Source organism: Neodiprion lecontei, chromosome 4, assembly GCF_021901455.1.
Source record: "Neodiprion lecontei isolate iyNeoLeco1 chromosome 4, iyNeoLeco1.1, whole genome shotgun sequence".
Classification (NCBI taxonomy): domain Eukaryota; kingdom Metazoa; phylum Arthropoda; class Insecta; order Hymenoptera; family Diprionidae; genus Neodiprion; species Neodiprion lecontei.
Window position 1 is genome coordinate 25,834,793 of NC_060263.1, and position 18,769 is coordinate 25,853,561.

The window sequence follows — 18,769 nt, forward strand, 5'->3', positions numbered from 1 at the left end:
CGTTAATGCTGATTTTTATTGATCTCTACTTTACATAGGGTTTCTATTAATTTCCAGCTTAATACCTCTGATCGCCAATGATTACCTAGCGTTCTAGGTAATTTTTGCTGATTTCTATTACAGTTCGGATAGAATCACTGAAAACCACCTGATGGGACGTTAAAAATGATTACAAGTGACTGAAAACCACAGGGTATCCTGTGAATCAACGAAACCACGTGATAAAATAGAAGTCAACAGAAAAGCCTTCACCGCAAGCCTCACAGCTGTATCCATGATTTCCAACGTTTGCAGCCGCATGACTTCTTCAACGGCATGGCGTGAATCGCGATTCCAAATAATTCGCAATGATTTCATTCACCCTGCCGGTTCAAAGAACATATTTAAATAATCCAAGTTCCGCCAATCGACAATCCGATTTCCACCCGTGAAATTTATCACCTCCTCCAACGAACGGCGCCTCTTCGAAAACCATCCGACGTCTGGCCGTCGTGGCATATTCGCGGTCTATTTCAAGCACCAGAGCGCATCGAGCTGCGCGGTTTACCGATCGTACAACTCCCCTGAAGTAGGAGGCGCAGGTGCAGCAGGCGGTACGAACTGGTTGGCGTCTCGTTTGTATAGGTGGCCTCGCAGTTGCGACCTGGCCGATTGTCCGAAACCTGTTACCTGCGTCAAAAGCTGAATTACCTGCGCCGCGAAGCTCGTCGAGATGCGCAAAATGGCGCCGGTTTCTCCCCCACTTTCGGTACCGAGGGGACTCTTGAGGTTCCGCGATGCGACCCCACTTCTCGTATTCGAAACGCGTTGGCCGCCACTCGGTGGATCTAAATTTCCGAGATCGCACTGTACTTTGTGGACGTCCATCGAGAAGAGAGTTACCGTGCTGCGCCGAGCCAAGTTTTTAAACCAAGTGGATTTTAATTAGGTCCGAACTTCCGAGCGGGAACCTTCATTACATTTGTCGGGTGAGTCAGTTGTTACAATTAAAAGAGTTTAACGGTGATCGGTGCGCGAATTTCGATATAGATCCCTGCGGGATCGGAATTAGTCCTCGGTGCTTTATCGCCTTTCTTTCACGATCTTACGGCTCGTGCCGAGGCGTAGGATCCAGCTCAATGGCCGCTACGCGTCGCCGCGGTACCTGCAGTGATCGAGCGGTATTGTAGATCGTCGACTATCTTCAGACTCAAGGATGATTCTAGTTTTCTCTCATGCGTATATATAACGCTCTCAAATCTATTCTCGATGAGACCGGCGTCGTTGACGAAACGACAGCTCGCGATTTCGCTAGAGGGAATTCACACTTGTATCCTCACGAAAGAATTCGTCCCATAAATAATAACCGCTAGTGTTCGTGCGATCCGCAAACCGCATTCGTAACTCGTCGGGCTGTTATACGTGTGTCCTCTGATGTAATACCTCGCTCATTGTATGGTCATCTTCATTTTCATTGTTATTATTTTTCTTTTTTTATTTCCTCCGAGCAACGCGCATTTATCTCCAACTATTTTTAAAGTCGTTTGTACGCGGCGCGCCTGTGCCACTTGAATAAACACAACCATACTTCACATATTTTCAACCACGCGTTCGAGCGCAGATATCGTCGCTTCGTGAACGGTATTATATGTGGCGATACGTGAGGATTACTTTTTTTTCAAACCCTCAACCTGCAAGCTAGAAATGAAGGCGAAACCTCGACTTTTTATAACATTCGCAAATGTTGAAAAACTTTGCACAGCGTTATTATAATGCCTGTAACACACGTGTCACGCTGCTTTGATCTGGTGAAGTTTTGGACAAGGTCTTTCAACGCTGTGAAACTCAAGGCTGTGATTTATCCTAGAACGATGCACGGGAGGTTTTTAGTATTTGTCCTTTACCACTTGACTCGTGTTTGTCTGAATTCATTCTCTTGCAACTGCAGAACGTTGCCGAGTCAAGTATAAGCAAATACCGTCCTAGATTCTGTTTCATCAGAAAGTGTAACGTTAATTACACCGGATATCATTTCAGTGATCGAATTCCTGTACTGTCCTCGATTCGAGCAGAAAATCCGTTAAGAAGTCCGAAAACACGCGATAAAAATTAAGTAAAAAATTAATTCGCGAAAAAAATTAGATAAGCCAACACTTAGTCGCACCTGTACAGAATCGTCCGAAGCATCGCGAGGTGTAGTTAACTGAGGACATATCACATTGCGTACGTGCGTGTTTATTTCGCATAAATTTTATATATGAAAAAAAAAGCAAGTTGCAGTTTTAGCGCGAGTCTTTCATCCGCTGTACGGTATCGATTTATCGTTTATTAGACAGCGAGATATTATTTTTACTATTGTACTTTACGCGGAGTAATTCAATAACAATAATTTGCTTCTTTTTCGCTCTTTTTTTTTACCGAGTTGGCAGAATCGCGAGGACATATCGACTCGATCCCGGTCATACGATACGTCTCGTTATACTCACAATATCCACACTCCCACATTCCATGTTTAAAATTCAATCTATAACGTTCGATAAGAATTGACAATAAATGGACAAAGAGTGGAACAAAAAACATAGCTATATACGTACAGTCTGAGAATGAGTCAGTCTCGGCAAGTTTATCAGTGACGTACGCACATTGTGGGCACACACTTTTATAAACTAGGCTCTGCTATATGCGTACCGAATCGCTGTCGTTATATTCATGGCATGTACGTACATACCTACGAAACGTGACATGCTTTCCGATTCACCAAATTTGATAACGAATCTAACGAAATTTGTTTTATTTTTTATTTAATGTTTTAATTTGTCTTATTTTCTTCTTTATCATCTCGCAGCTAGCGTCGCATCCCGTATTTCGTATTGTACGTGCGTCAGGTTTTCGGGGCGTCGCAAATTTTCGACGCGACGCGCATGCGTGAAGACCTTCAAATCTTAATTATGGCACGATGGCGCCAATCGGTGCTTGTATGTATAATTAATCGCGCGTCACTTTATCGATATCCAAAAACTGAAGGTAGAGAGAGAAGTGTCTCTTTCCTTCTTCTTCTATACATATAAGTAAGTCCTGAAATCGTCAAGAAAATCGCATAATTTTTTGCATCTTATGTCCGAGCTCTCTTGCGAATTGTTGTGATTTTTGTACCATGAAAACATACAAAATATTCTATAGCAGCAGCGACAAGATGTTAATATATGTATACGCTACTCCCTCTTTTCGATCGTTTAATCTTTTGATTTTTTTTTTTTTTTTATTATTGCTAATTTTGAATGAATTCATTCCACCAATGAGGAACGTAATAGGACCGTGATGCACGCATTTCTGCAACCTGGTTGTAAACCCGTTTACGCTACGTATATAAGCACTTGTACTTTCTACGTATCGTGGGAGCGTTAATTAAAGTCGAATTTACATATCGAGTCTACCTTCAGCGCAAAATATTTGCTAATTTGATTGAATATAAGACGATGCTGCAACCGATCGCGAGACGGGTATATATAAATATCTATGTATGTATATGTGCGTTATATATATTCTATGCACATGATACGTTCGTTTTAGGTCCACGAATACGTGTTGTATTTAACCGTACAATATACCAACCAATATATGGAGAATGTTCCAGACTTAAACACCGCGGTCCTACCTACATAGACTAAACAAATATGTGCTTTTGTTAGAGATACACAAGTTTGATAAGGGTTCTTTTTTCAGTGATAAGAACATGCGCGCGACTCGTTATCTGTAGATAAATAAATACCGTCGCTGCGGATCTCTCATAGGTAGATGTTTTTTTTATTTATTTCTGAAAAACATCTTTGTTCTTGCAAATAAACTTACAACCAACTTTTTTACTTGTAACTTACGGGACTTTATTTTATAGCGCATACAGCGTCGATGAATCATTATAATCAAAGAAGTTCTAAATCGAAAATTCACTGCATAAAGATTACTCTGATATACTGTACAAACGGAGATGAAAAGGATAATTGAAAATCGTTCTGAAAAATGTCGAAAACCGCAATTCAGAGTGATGATAAAAGAAACCACATTCTGATAAGGCCTAACGCTTTTGCGGATAAATTATTTTATCTTCCTATTTACAAAAATTACTTGCTCATATATAGAATATGTATTTTTGTGCATCATTAAGCGCGAAACTAATATAAATCGCGCAATTGTTGGCCAATGACTTTTATAACGCTGCGATTTCAACACATTCTCAAGTGTAAGAGAAAAAAATAGATAGAATAAATAGAGGTAGGAAAACGAAAAAGTTCCGCGTGACTTCGCGATTTCGATGAATAATTCGCCAATTCAGCAACTGCGTGATTCCTGTTACTGCAGAAATTACTGTAGACGCGTCAGCTAATTCGGTTTCAATATATGTATTAAATATATGTAATAAATTAATTCATCCCATGTACTTCATCCACTTCCTTGTGCACTTATATAGTGGAAGTTTCCGCGTGCGTTCATGTTCTTTGCTCACCACGTCTTTATTGTTATCTGCATAACCAATAACTTCTGTACATCGTTCTACCGTATACACGCTTAAAACTTGTCATAGGTATAAAGTGAGCACCCGTTACCGCGTGCCTTTTCAAATGCTCACATATCGAGGTCACAGATGATCCTACGACTAATGCCTACCACTACAGAGAATTTTCGATCGGGCATAATATGCTCAGTTGCGCCTGTATGCGTGTCTCTGGTAAACAAACGATCACGTGCCGGTTCATTAGTTGGACTAATTACTGCCCGTAATTCATATCGTTTTGGCCAAAAGACGCCGAAAGCATGAACGAGGAATATCATAATTCGAAATCGTCAAATCACTGATTCGGTGTCAATGACTTCACCCATTATAGTAAATGCTGATACTTAAGCTCAAATTTTCCGCTCAAAATTTGCCCGGAAAATCTGAAAATTGGAAATTGATAATTTTTGTAAAATTTCTGAACTTGTAGTTTAAAAAGTAATAAAATGCCGATTCACCGAGTGTAGCGGAATTTATCTTTCAAACGCGTAATCATACTTTTACGAATTATCTCGAAGGAAATTCTGAACTCTTTGTAGAACGGCAAAATTTCTGCGCTGATTTTATTACGAGTAACCCTGAAATTTCTCGCTTAAGACCTGTTTGCGCGTGTGTTTAAGAAAGGAAGAATTGAATACGTATCGGCTGCGGCGTGAAATCGATTAACGATGAACGGACAGCAATTAATGCTAGGAAATAATGATTACGATGCCTGGTCAGTGACCATGCTGTGCAACACTAGGAATCGTTAAACTTATCGATGAAATATTATATATACCTAAATATATGTGCACGCAATGAAGAGGTTCAAAGACTCGTCAACTTTATCGCATCTCCGCCCTCGATGTTGTATATTAATTATTTTTTATTGCACGGTTGATTTCTTTTCGTCACAGGCACAATAAGTTAATTCACCTCGCATTCAGGTTATCAAACTCGATGTTTATCGAATATCGGAGTTCGCAACGATATCAATCAATTATTCAACGCTATTACAGCGTTGAAAAGTAAATAATCTTTCCACTTGCGGCTTTGTTTCCGTATTTAATATTTAAAGCTAATAATTATTGCTATTCATTTATTTTCTCTTCAATGTTTTGTATATAATCAACCTGCAGCGAAACACAATATATTTCTTTTTCCACGGACTCAAAATATGCCGTTTGGTTTTATTTAAATAACTATTATGCATGAAATAACGTTAACACCACGGTCGAATTATAATCTGAATTAGGAGTAACTGTATGATGGCTAAAAAATAATATCTTCGACCTTAGGAGCTGTTATCATTTCGCCTTCGGTCCCTTTTTGAGAACGTGCTCGTTAGAAAAGATGAATAAATTTATTTAAAAATTAATGACATTATTCTTGTTGCTGCGAATATGAAAGGAAAAAAAATTGCCAGGGTACATATGAGCAGTTTCAAAAATTAACCCATGAATGACGGAGGTTGACTACCGAAAAATCGATACACTTTATCAATTTTATCACGAGATAGCCGTGCATTGAGTATTTATCAAATTATTAGATTGCGGTTTAATTCTACAGGAATCGTTTCTACAGAAAGGAATTCGAGATTCACATCAGAAATAATAATTCTGCATGAATTATGCTACAGGAGGATTTTCCTACAGAATGTTTTTCTACAAAATATTTTTTGCTACAGAATATTTCATCCGCAGAACATTGTTATATAAAATAATTGTTCGACCGAATATTTTTTTACAGATTGTGTTTACACAAGACACATTCAGAGTAATCATCAAATCGTTGAAAATCCATACATTTAACCGTCAATTTCGTACGTTTCGATTCAATTTAATTTAATTTAATTTAAATTACTTTTGTATAATTTATGTGTGTGCTGAATGTGTGTTGTGTTGGATATATGAAACTAGAAAACTATTCCGTACAAAAATTTCTGTAGTTAGGAGTCTGTAGAACATATTCTATAAAAGATTTGCCTTGTAAAACTGATTTGTGAAAAATCGATCATCCTCCCGTGTAACAGTTGCTTCGTTTCGATTATACCTGAACTTTTGTTCAAAATTACATTTATTTTCCATTTTTTATATTAAGATAGAACTTCCCAGTTCACGAATGTGACAATTTGATAAATACTCGATGTACGATTGTTTCGCAACAGAAGTGATAAAAGGTATCGATGCTGGACCAACTAACCTGCTTAAAATCGTCGGCATAATCCGTAAGCGACGATTTTAAATCCGGCGTCATCCATCGGCCATTAAGCCAAAATCCTGGCATCAGTTGACGGGATCCTTCATTAATCCAGGAGCGAAGATGAGTGCTTACGTCGTTGATGTTGGAACGAAATCGAAGCGTTTAGTGCGTTGAGACTGACATGACGTGCGGCATACGGAACGCGGCTCGTTTCTCGGGCAGATCTTGACGCGATAGTATCGCATTCCGTTGTCGGGCTTTACGATCTTCGGATTCATGGTTGTTGGTAGGGTTCAATCTGAGCCGACCCGACAAAACCACTGTGGGATCATCGCCTCGTTGCAGGCATTTCCAATCCCCGTCCAATCCCTCCAGCTGAATCATTTCCATGGCGCATTCTGAAAATGTTTACAAAGAAACTGTTGAAAATACATTTTACTATGAAAATGTGTTTATGACAGAAAAATCAACGATCCGAATGCACACTCTGAATGTATTCCGAACTCTTTGTTTCAGCGCTTTTTCTAAAAAGCTTCAGTTCTGTCAAATTTTCGACATCTTTCACAGATACCACTTCAGAAATCTAACTTGACTAAATATCTAAATGTCTTCACTAGTTATTAGTTAAATTAATACACCACGTGATCTGAAATGAAGTGAAAGAATTTCTTCCGGTTAAAATAAACTGTGATCGACATCAGAATCGCGACCTGCAGCTGTTTCTATATCCGTTTCCGTGTATAGAAATCTGTACGACCTCGTCCTCGTTCGTCGCTCCCACTTCTCAACTTGCATAGTCATATGTGTACACTTGTTTACATTCGAAAAAATGTCTGGTTTGAAACTGATCGCAAACGATAGAGGAAAAAAATAAATAAATTAAAAAATAAAATAAGAAGCGTAAAAATATTGGAGAAAAAATAAACTGTAAGCAACTTCAAGGCTGAATAACTACATTCGGTGAAAAATTTACTCAATACGTTACAGTATCGAATACAGTGACTTTTTATCCTTGATTCGCATCATTCGACAAGCGACTTGTTCGTTTCAGATGATGTAAAATTTGAGGGTAAACGAAATAAGATGGAATATTTTTTAACGTTTAACTACGACATAACACGGAACGAAGAAAATCGGTCGTATATACTTCGGGCAGGAATTTTCCTTGCCGGTGTAAAACATCGACGAGGATTGCGCGTGTATGTCTGGTTGTTGGTGAAAATTCTTGGTAGTCGAGTCAATATAGGTTTGGTTTGAGTACTCCCAGTGAACCCCCAACGATTGAACCAAGAAAAAACGAAAACGGAATTTGCAAAGTTAGCTCGATTTTTTGCCTATATTGACTGGACTATGGCGACGATACGAATAATTTCTGTAAGATTTACCGAAGCGTAAGTCCCGCTCCTTCTTCGGACCGCGTTTGCATCGGGACCACCTGCCTAGAATGGTGCTGGTGCAGGTAACTTTACCTGAAACGGTGTGCATTTGCGGTACAATTCCCTGGACAAAGGGCTGCCCGATCCACCTGGCGCGTTTCCCCAGAAACGAAGTTACCTGGCATCCCTCACCACGGTCGTAGAAGCGGCCTCTTCGTCCAAACCCTGCGTTTTCCACTAAATTCTAAGAAACCTTTAACTGTAACGTGCGGGCATTGAGATGTCGAGTGCTCGCAACTCGTGCAAAAATACGTTCGCCGGAATTGAGTTTCGCGATAAGTACGCGTCGCTGGCTCACTGGAACCTGATAATTACGTCACTGCAGCGTCGCCGTGTCGCGCTTCTAATCTCGTGACACAGCTGTCGGAGCCTCGCACAGGCTCGTATTCGCAAATTCGCTAAATCAGGCTGTGAAATATTGACTAAAATTGTTTTCCAACAAAAAAAGATTTCCCAAGTCGATTTATTTTGCCATAAAACGCCTTGGTATACGTTAACTCAAAATCTTATCACAAGAAATGGAATTTACGTATGTCTGGAGATTGCGGTTTAAGATTTTCTTCCAACGAAGGGTTCAAGTTTTTCGTTTCGTCGATGTTAAAATTTCTTTCTTTTTGTACAGCCAAGCAAACTTTCAACTTTTCAACCTTCGATATACAATCTGCAGCGGTTTTTGCGGTGTCGGTGATCGTTTCGCCGAAACGATTATCTTCAAAGAATTTTCTACCCTGCAGAACCTACAAATGCACTTTAACGTACACAGTCTGTAAAAAGTATAAAGTTTGCGGTATAACGTGTATATTTTATCTTCTCAGAGGATTCGAATGAATAATGATCGTTTATGTCTTGCCACGCAGTGCGAACTCTTTAAACTCTGTGTAAGAATTCACGAAAACACAAATTCCAAAAATATAAAGGGATAGCTTCATGCTCGACGTCACTTCCGTTCCGTTACAATTTCCACCTTCTTTTCGGGGCTTGATTATTTGACAACAAATTCAATTAGAATCCGAGATTTTTGAATCAACTTTTTTATCGACTTCAAGTGTTGCTTTGTTACTGTTACACTTCATACACCTTGTTGTCTGTGTATAATAATTGTGAAGATTTAAAATTGATTACTCAACTTCTTATTTCCTTCAAATTGAATCGTATTAAGTCAATTTTCTTGTAGTAGATTACACTCGACGAGATAACAGAACGACTTGAAGATTGGTATCAACGTTGATACATTGTGACCGTAATTACTCTGAAATTACACTGAAAATTAATGTCGTATATTACATGATAATATTCTGGAAAACATGATTTTTCAATCTTATAAAGGCAAGAGTCACTCGCATGTATGTGTAATTGAGCTGGTATTATTCGAGTAGAAAATCGAGTTCTTTAGAAAATTAAGCGTACTCATCGATATGGTAAAAATCCTTGGATTATATATCATGCACCAATATTAAAAAAAAAAAAAAAAAAAAAAAAAAAAAAAAATTACAATTATTCCCACAAACGTAATCGCTGAAACAAACTAGGGCGAAAAATTGGCCGTCTCGAAGAATTTCTAGAAATTCAAGTTTGCCATTCGAGACTGCTTATTAGATATTCAGAAATGACTGGTGACTTATTAGAGACCTTTGTGACCAGTAATGGGTATCAAACTCTATCGCCGTTACCTTGCACTGGAATTAATAAAAACATGCATCGTTGCAGATGTGAAAACAGTACGGAGCGTTGTCACACCTGCACATTGCGCAAAGCAAAGGTGTCGGATAACCGCGAAGCAGGATCCGCTAAATAATGTGCAACCTGCTACGAAAAAAATACCTATTGTTGCTAACGATACCGAGACACATGCACCCACATACGAATCTCTTACGCAACTTCGCGTTCCACTCTATAATTCTATACATTATACCAATTACACTCGTAATTCATTTCCTCTTTATACAGCGAGAAACAGAATAGTCTAAATTTTCCAATTCTACGGACGGATTGCTTTGAACTGTGATGTGATATTGGCGAAGTAAACAAAATGTGTTGCAACTCAAGAGAACGAGAAAACCCAAGCACCTACAACTTCACATTTAGTCGACTTGATTTCAATTTGATTGATGTGAATTTTAAGTCGATACTTTTATTCGGCTCAATGGAAGTATGATTTGTAACAAATATATATATTTCATTGGTTTAACCAAAACTCTTTTTACGGTCGCTGCAGGGTTTATTTGTCGTCGGTATAATATATTAATACCCGTTAAGAACAGCGGATGAAATACCCTCTGATACTTTTACTTATCGAATAAAAAGATAATTGTTATAGTCATTCGCTTGGTGATTATAATGATAGAGAACCGAGAATGCGACTGACTCATTTTTTTTTCTCCTTCGGCTTTCTTTTCTCGTCAACGACGCGATTGCCGCGGGTGTTTATACATCCTTGAATCGAATCGCTGATCTCCGCAGCTTATATAGGTACATACCTAGAGCTGCTGTGGAAAGAAACACAAATCTTGCCACTCACGTGAGACCTGCGTAGGAGATAAGGAGGAAACATCAGGTACCGCGAATCCGTAGCCGTCATCATCTTCGTGGCAAGAGCGTGCTTGCATCATTCATATATCCGTACTAGGTATTAAAATTGCGGGGCGAGACGATTTCCGACTTCGAAATTGTACTCGGCAATTTTTAAGATAACACGAACGTGACGCTGTTTCTTTTAGAACCTGTTTACGCAAGTTTATTCCGATGAACGGATGAATGAATGGTTCGAATTCGTTGTGTTCCTGTTATAATGACACCGCACATGTCGTTGATCACCTTGAACACTAGCTGTGAGGAAAAAAAAATGACCTCGATGCAGAGAATTCATCTCGCGCAATATGGCACTTTGTTAGCTTTCCTCGTTTAAGTGATTGACAAGTTATGTATATAATACGTGATGAAGATGAGCGTTCCGTGGCTCTTAGGAGAAGGCACGAAGACTCGAGTATCAAATAACTTTGCCCAGGGGAGGAGATGTCGAATCATCGAATCAGGGTCCGAAGTTCGAGGAAGTTGAAATCCGTGCCAAGATACAATGACTCGTTTGCACACGAAAATCTGTATTATAAATTAATAATATTCGTTTTGAACGGACACGCGGGCAAAGTTTGAAACGGTACAAGTCGTGTAAGTGATAAATTGGTAATCTTGATACCGATATCCCAAGGCCTAGTCATCTGGCTGATAAAACGAATGCTTGATAATTGTGTGAATATGTGTTCCACTGACTCAGGTCTCACATATCGATGCGCAGTTGCTACGTAAAATTGAACGTTTATAGAATTGCGTATTATCGCGCTATTGGCGAGTCATATGTATGTATTAACCGCCATCTTAGGTGAAGTAAAATCAACTTATAAATGAGACATCCACACCAAACTGACCTACGCGTGACCCTCACCATCGAAGTGTACAAAAATAAAAAATCATCTATCACTGAGTTTTAGATCTTTCTATATACGTGGTTTAAGAAATTTTTTAAACTCAGTGAAAATTTTTATTTTGTGTACACTCTACGCCATACTTAAAAATGAATAACATCGCCGATGGCGAGGGTCAGATATATGTTGATTTGAGGTGGAATGCCTCAAATATATGTCGCACTATACGCATAGATTGAATTTTACAACGAGCACCTGCAAGCATCGTTTGATGCTTCGTTTTACTATTCACTGGTCGGATAGTACCGGTGAATTTTAAGCTATTCCACACGCAATAGACTCAACCGGTTATGCGAATGTGGAGTGTGTGATGATTAACCCACGTGAATTATCTTTGCAGACTAGAATATGTATTTCGCAAGCAGGATATTATGCGCGTTATTATGCTGATCGAGGAATTTCGAATCGTTAGTAACTGCAAACATAGAAAAGAAAAATACCGATTGGAATTTCGCTTTAACGCTAACGTGGATGTATAAAGTGAAAATATTCAATAAATCGTCGATGTATTCGGATGAGTTTATTTCATCAACACTAGTCGGCACTCGCTCCTTAATATCATCAAACTCTTTCTCTTTGCGATGAGACGTAAATACATATTACATGCATAGGTATACTGCAGACTGATCAAACCGATTAGAATTTTCAAGATATTGAGCAATCGATCTGTAGATCACGATAACGACAGAAAATGTTTACAATAGACTTGTGTGTTTGTTTAGATACAGCTGATATGTGAGTCACAATTATAGCCTGGAGGGTGAGAAATTAATGTTTTAAGAGCCGCAATAAGGTTCCGTGAAAAATATTACAAGGATAATCATTTCAGGCAGTTATTTCAGTCGCGTGGAGACTAATCAGACTAAAATGGTTAGGGCAAATATAATACGAGGAAACATACGTCCCACGCTTGTATTTGAATAAAAGATTTGCAACGGTCTGGCTGCTTTGCCAGGAACATTATACAGGAACGTGTCACGCGTTCTGCCGAGTTCCCTGCAACGTCTGTCGAACTATTATAGCCACATGACCATGAGGAAACTTCTAATTCCTAGGTATATCTCGTTCTCAGCAGTTGGAATTATAAAACTCACGTGAATTGGAGAGATAACGTTTCGCGAACAACCAAATAAAATAAGTACACCGCCATGAACGAATGTTTGCATAAGTAATTGACACACAGCTATTATACGAAGATTAACAAAATATTCGCAATATCGGCATATACTAGTCATTTTGTATCACAATTAGTTATAAAAAAACTGCGCTTCGCTTGAAGGAATTACATGCGAAATGTTGTTAAGTTTTTTATTTTATCAAGTTATCAACTGGATCGCAAATGAAATTCGTGTCAATATACTGAATCGAAACAAAATCGTGCTCCAAATTGTCGTGCGAATGCTTCTCCTCGTTACTGACTGCAAAGTCTTGAAATATTGTTCGACCAGATGATTCGAGATAACTTTAAAGCTATTTAGCAATATCTATGAACTGAAAACCTAAACTTCACCCTCGAGAAATAAGGAATGCTAGAACTTTCTACGTCTGTTGATAGTGACTGATGTCCATTTGGTTGATTAAAAAAAATTGACGTCGTTATCAAGAAACCCTAAAAAATGGAATTTTGGTGTCGAACTTTAGAGGGTGGTTTTACTTCTGAAACAGCCGAATTAGTACACGCAAGAGTATGCATGTCTGACGCTTTTTGACGTACTACAACACATCACAGAATAATGAAAATCGGCGAGGTACATCTTGGATATACTTTCCTAGTCAGTGCTCTCGAAGAATGTGCGTGAAAATGACTTTAGAAGAAAACACAATTGACGTATAATTTGATTTACCGAATATTCAACCAGCAAACGTCTGTAACTTGAAAAAAACTTATGTTCAGATCCTGCGTAAAGATGAAGCAAGGAGCAGCTTTGCTGCTGGTGGTGATCTTCACGATCACCGCCGGAGTCATGCCAACTTTGGTACCGACTGGAAGTCCGCCTCCACCACCCACCGGAACTCCACCTCCACCACCGACCGGAAGGCCACCTGCACCACCGACCGGAAGTCCACCTCCACCGCCAACGGGAAATCCACCTCCACCGCCCCCACCCCCGAATAATGGTAGCTCACCACCTTCGTCAGCGTCTCTACCCGCACTATCCATGATGAAGAAGGGCGCACCATGGCGCGTTGAGAGTCTGCTAAACCCACAGGAGATGCTCCTGCAGGAGATCCGTTCGTTGGACGAGGAAACGCTTGTCGACAAGGTCAGTAAGAAATTTGTGAGGCGCCTGTTTCTCGTAGTTATATCATTAAGTGATGACGACTGTTATTTGTGACGTTCACAGGTCCAGGAGGAAAATATCGAAACATTGAAAGTTAACGGTAAGAGTGATAAGATACCAGTATTACCCGAGCTTGTAGACGAGGAATCAAACGTTGTCATTCCATCGGAACCTGTCGGTAAGCCAGATCCCGAGAAGGATGCCGTGAAGGAGCTGATGGAGGATGAGGACTTGAAGTACAACGAGACAGAGGATATTCTGATGGCCGACGACATGGAGTGGGACCTTGAGGATGAGGACGCTCTTGACGATGAGCTTGACGAAGACGAAGAGATTCTCTTCGACCAAGACTGCCCCACGGATTGTTCGTGCTCTACTGGACACATGACCGTAAAGTCAGTTAGGTAAACCTATCCTCGAAGGAGGAAGAATGATTTTTATATATTACACGTACCTTTCTCCGAACAATCACTGACCCGTCGTTGTTACTTTGATATTACAGATGTACCAAGTTCAACAAAGAACAGTCTTTCGGTATGGACGTTGCTCTTCTTAAAATCGAAAATGGACCGGAGCTTAAACTGGGCCCACACGACCTGCGCGAAAAGGATCTGCAACAGTTGTCGGCTTTCTCGGTTGTCAATACCACCATTGCCGAATTTCACAGGAGCGCATTTGACGGCCTCGTGGACTTGTTCTCCGTTAACCTGACTGGAAACGGATTAATGGACATACCTCCCGACGCTTTCGAGAACAATACACAGCTCAATCTTTTGACTATATCCGGGAATCCCCTGCAGTACACTCAGGGAAAAGACAATCCCTTCGCCAAGTACTTCTTGGACGCGCCCAGCGTAACTGAATTCGATTTCTCCAACAATTATCTCCCCCGTATCTTGCCGACTACTTTTGTAAGGATGCCGCAACTGGTCTATCTTAGCCTCAGAGCGAACAGGCTCAGGGCTGTTGAACGAGCGATTTTCACCCCTCTGATTGAATTGGATGAAATTGACCTCTCCCACAACCAACTCAGCGGTTTTCCGTCCGATGTGTTCGACGACAACGAATATCTTGAAGTACTGAGAATTGCCGGTTAGTGTTTATGCTGTTACTCTTTTTCTTCTTCTCACTGCTTGATACTTTAGCCTTTTCGACATGATACGTAAATTTTCATAATGAATTTTAATTCAGGAAACAATTTCACGAGTCTGGCAAGCATCAAGACTTCAACAATAAGCATACTCGACGCGTCCAAAAACAGGATCAAAACTATCGGCAAGTCCGACCTTAGCGCCCTTACCGAACTCGAAGAACTCTACATCAGGTCGAACGGTCTCAAGAGGATTCACCAACATGCGTTTGCGGACTTGGTTAATCTGAGACGCCTTGATATCAGCGACAACAAGCTGAATACACTGACGGAACATCATTTGAGGACCAATATTCGCCTCGAATCTCTTATCATGAATGACAATCCCGGTTTGGAAACTTTACCGGTATTCAAATCACAGGCGGGCACCTTCAGGTATACTTTTACACATACCCATGTTTCTTGTTTGTTTATTGCGTGTCAAACAATTGACAATAATATTTTTATTCGGTATTGCAGCCTCGAAAAATTCGAGTGTGCTGACTGTGGACTTTTGGACCTGGAGCCAGGAACCTTTGACCCTATGATTGCGTTGCGTCACCTCAATCTAGCAAGAAACCGACTAAGCCGTTTGCCGAGAGGGCTCCTCAGAAGCATGTCAGCACTAAAAGACTTGGACCTTTCTGACAACCTGTTCAACGCTCTGGAAGTCGACACGTTCCAAGGAGCAAGGTCTCTGACGAAATTGAACCTCGCTGGAAACCCACTGATCACTCTTCAAGTTGCGCCATTCCTGCTCATTCCAAACTTGGAACGATTAGACGTTAGCAGGTGCGGTTTGGACAGAATCTGGAGCGAAAATGTCGTGCCGCTTCCACACCTGAGGTGAGTTAATTCGGTAGGCCTTGTCGGATTTCCTTGAACCGTATTCCGTATTTGGATACTCGTCACGCCGACTGATAATCTTGTTTCGCAACAGGTACCTGTTGGCTCGTGGCAACCGAATCGAGCAAATCAGCGTCGGTGACTTGCAGGCGACCCCTCATCTCTCCGGCCTCGATATCTCCAACAATCCTCTCGCTTGTGACCAGGAGTTCAATGCCGCTATTCAATGGCTGATTGACCACGGTGTCGATCCCAGTGACACCCTGCGCTACGTAAGCAATTACGCTCTCGACGACTACACCGATGCCAGCGATCTGGGCGAGTGGAAAGACATAGCGAAGGTGGTCTGCGACAGCATGGAGGGTGGACCTCCTCTGAGACCTCTCCCGCGTAGACCAAACACGCCGAATAACGTTAATGATTTCAAGCCACCAATCGATGACCTGGATGAATTAGCTGGCCAGGTCAGTTTCCACTTTCTGCATTGAGGTGCTTCACCAATTTTCGCATCAGTGCGCAGATGAAAAAATGTCATTTGGAACGTGTAACAGAAAAGAAAGAGAGAGTGAATGGATATTATTCGCGTTTTTTTACCTTGTACAAGCGTCCATCACCCGTAAGCAAAAACAGTTCCTGTAGTTACAAAACCATTTTTTTCAGGCGTTCGATCAAGGTCGCGCACAGAAGGACGAGCAGCTGGAGGATGCCTGGTTATCCCAGGAATCGGAATATGAGGAATATGGCGCAGTCGGTGAGCACTATCAGCCTTGGTACGCGGGAGTCGTGTGGCCCGTGCTTACCGTCATCCTGGTGACTCTCGCAGTCGTGCTTTTGGTGGCGAACCTCGCCATGTGTCTTTCGAAGCGCAGAGGTCGTGGTCCCGTGATTCGGGCCCCGATGATTCTGCGCCCCGGACTGATCGACAACAAGAACTGTGGTCTGGTCTACAAGCCGCTTCAAGAGGAGATTCCGACCCCGCATATGCCGAAGCGGGGAAGCTTCTACTCGAGCAGCACCTTCCATTACGATAAGATTGTCCCCGAGAGCGTCTAGACAATCCCAAGGACGTTTTCACTATCCAACACCTTGAGCTAGCTGAGGTTTCAAGAGCAAACGGCTCCGGACAACACGAAGGCCACTTTTCACAGGGCAGTAATATGCTCGAACAAAAATACCCTTTTTGAGATTTACAGCAACGACTTATAAAGTGACGTCCTAACTATTGATTTTGAAACTTGCGTACAGCTGGAACAATGTCAGCTTCTCGGCTGCTCACCGGAGAGAAAATGAGAAGACAACAAGAGAAGCAATTATGAAAGTGATACTTTTTTGAATTGGACTGCACCAAAAAATTTACCGTTTCGATCTCTCTTCATTATTTTTTTATGTATAACAAGGCAAAAAAAAATAAATAACAAAAATAACTTCCACAAATATACACGCACAACGCACGTGCGCGGTAATGGCAACTTATTGATGATAAATAAATCTATGACTATTTGCTTTGGATCCTTGTGACCACTAGAACTGCTACACCAGTCAGACTGACTGGTCTTTAAAAATATGTAATAATAGAATATGTTTATGCCAATATGATATGTAATTTTTTTATTATTAGTTATTTTTTGAAGACGAGTTTCTGTAGTTCCAGTGTTAATAACGCGTGATGACGAACAAAGACTAGCTAGAGCCAACGAGTTTTAAGCAATGAAATTTTTCGAACACTTATTCCCGAATTATTTCGACTAATTTCGCCACATCGAGTACTAATTTTACAGAACAAGGTAAAGGTATTTAAATTTACTATGCGATAGATGGATATATGAATAAATTCGTAAAATGTTACGTCGTCTTTATTATTATCCATATTTACCAATTGTCAAATGCTAATTTTCGAAATATACCCGTTTCGATTAATTCTGTTATGAATTCTCGCGTAGTCAATATAGCCAGCTACATGCAAACACTAAAAAGATAACACTAACGATCTAGAATGAATTCCGACGGCATACATGAATTTAACCTGAAATGGTGGTAGTGTTGAAAGTAGTAACAGTATGGAGCTGTCTGAACGTAGTAATTCTATTTTACTAGAGACCACGCAATTATTATGAATTATGCATATTTCATTAATTATTTTGTTTACTATAATATGTATTAATAAGGACTAAGAATTGATACCCTTAATATTTAGTAGATTATACAATATACATACTTTCTACTTGCTGTAAATATTACATAATATATTAATAAAGTATTAATTTAGTGAAGCATCAGTGATGATTTTAATTACCCTGCCAATTTAGTGCTTCCCTAAAAAATTATAATTGGAAAGTCTATCCTCAAAGACTCAATGGAAGAAATATTCTTGCCAAATATTTATTTACCCCCTTCTTGTTATTTCTTGTTGTTCAGTGTTGTTAAAACAAATATTTCGATACCCGATATATGGCTGCATAAGTAAAATATTGTATTAATTTTTCCAGTAATATTTCAATGCAACTGACTAAATATGTCATGCTAATTGGGACGTGAAAAAAAAAATTGGAAACAATGTTAACTGCTGTTATAATATAAAAAACGTGTGTGGCCGTCGCGGGACGCAAGGTAGACCGAACTTCTTGGCCGTTTTTATATTTTTATATTTAATTTATGTCAAGTGGAATACATCGATGGATGCTAATGGTTGAGTGGAATAATAAAAAATTTTCATACCTCTAATTGCATTGAACTCGTGTGACGGATTCGTATGACGGTTTCATCGATTCACTCTCCATACAGATGGGCGCGATAAGACGTTCCTTCAAAAGTAGGGCAGTTCCCAGAGAGGCATGAAATTTGAGCTGCAATGTCATTTTTGGATTAGTTATTTACTTTTATCATGATTC

The 18,769-nt window shown here is 40.0% G+C and overlaps 2 protein-coding genes across 9 annotated transcripts in view; one reads left to right on the forward strand and one right to left on the reverse strand.

The window, feature by feature from the left end:
• LOC107217357 (heparan-sulfate 6-O-sulfotransferase 1) overlaps window positions 1-18,769 on the reverse strand; it is a 49,347-nt gene that overhangs the window by 7,029 nt on the left and 23,549 nt on the right. For 2 of the 6 annotated variants that reach the window (XM_046737290.1, XM_046737292.1), the window contains one exon: window positions 18,597-18,724. In XM_046737290.1, coding sequence (XP_046593246.1) covers window positions 18,599-18,724 — 126 coding nt within the window. In that variant the 3' untranslated portion in view covers window positions 18,597-18,598. Of the gene's footprint in view, window positions 1-6,709; window positions 7,108-18,322; window positions 18,725-18,769 lie in introns of those variants that run through there. The other 4 variants (XR_006903869.1, XM_046737291.1, XR_006903870.1 and 1 more) reach the window with 4 other exon arrangements.
• On the forward strand, window positions 792-18,157 carry LOC107217354. Of its 3 annotated transcripts, XM_015654858.2 has the most exons (9): window positions 792-968; window positions 13,519-13,888; window positions 13,970-14,006; window positions 14,094-14,310; window positions 14,409-14,998; window positions 15,098-15,431; window positions 15,516-15,881; window positions 15,976-16,345; window positions 16,542-18,157. In XM_015654858.2, exons 2-9 carry the CDS (start codon window positions 13,532-13,534, stop codon window positions 16,932-16,934), a joined length of 2,664 nt encoding a protein of 887 aa, XP_015510344.2. In that variant the 5' UTR covers window positions 792-968; window positions 13,519-13,531; the 3' UTR covers window positions 16,935-18,157. The 3 variants fall into 3 exon arrangements, with proteins under 3 accessions (XP_015510344.2, XP_015510342.2, XP_015510343.2); XM_015654856.2 differs by having other exon boundaries at window positions 13,970-14,310; XM_015654857.2 differs by having other exon boundaries at window positions 13,970-14,301.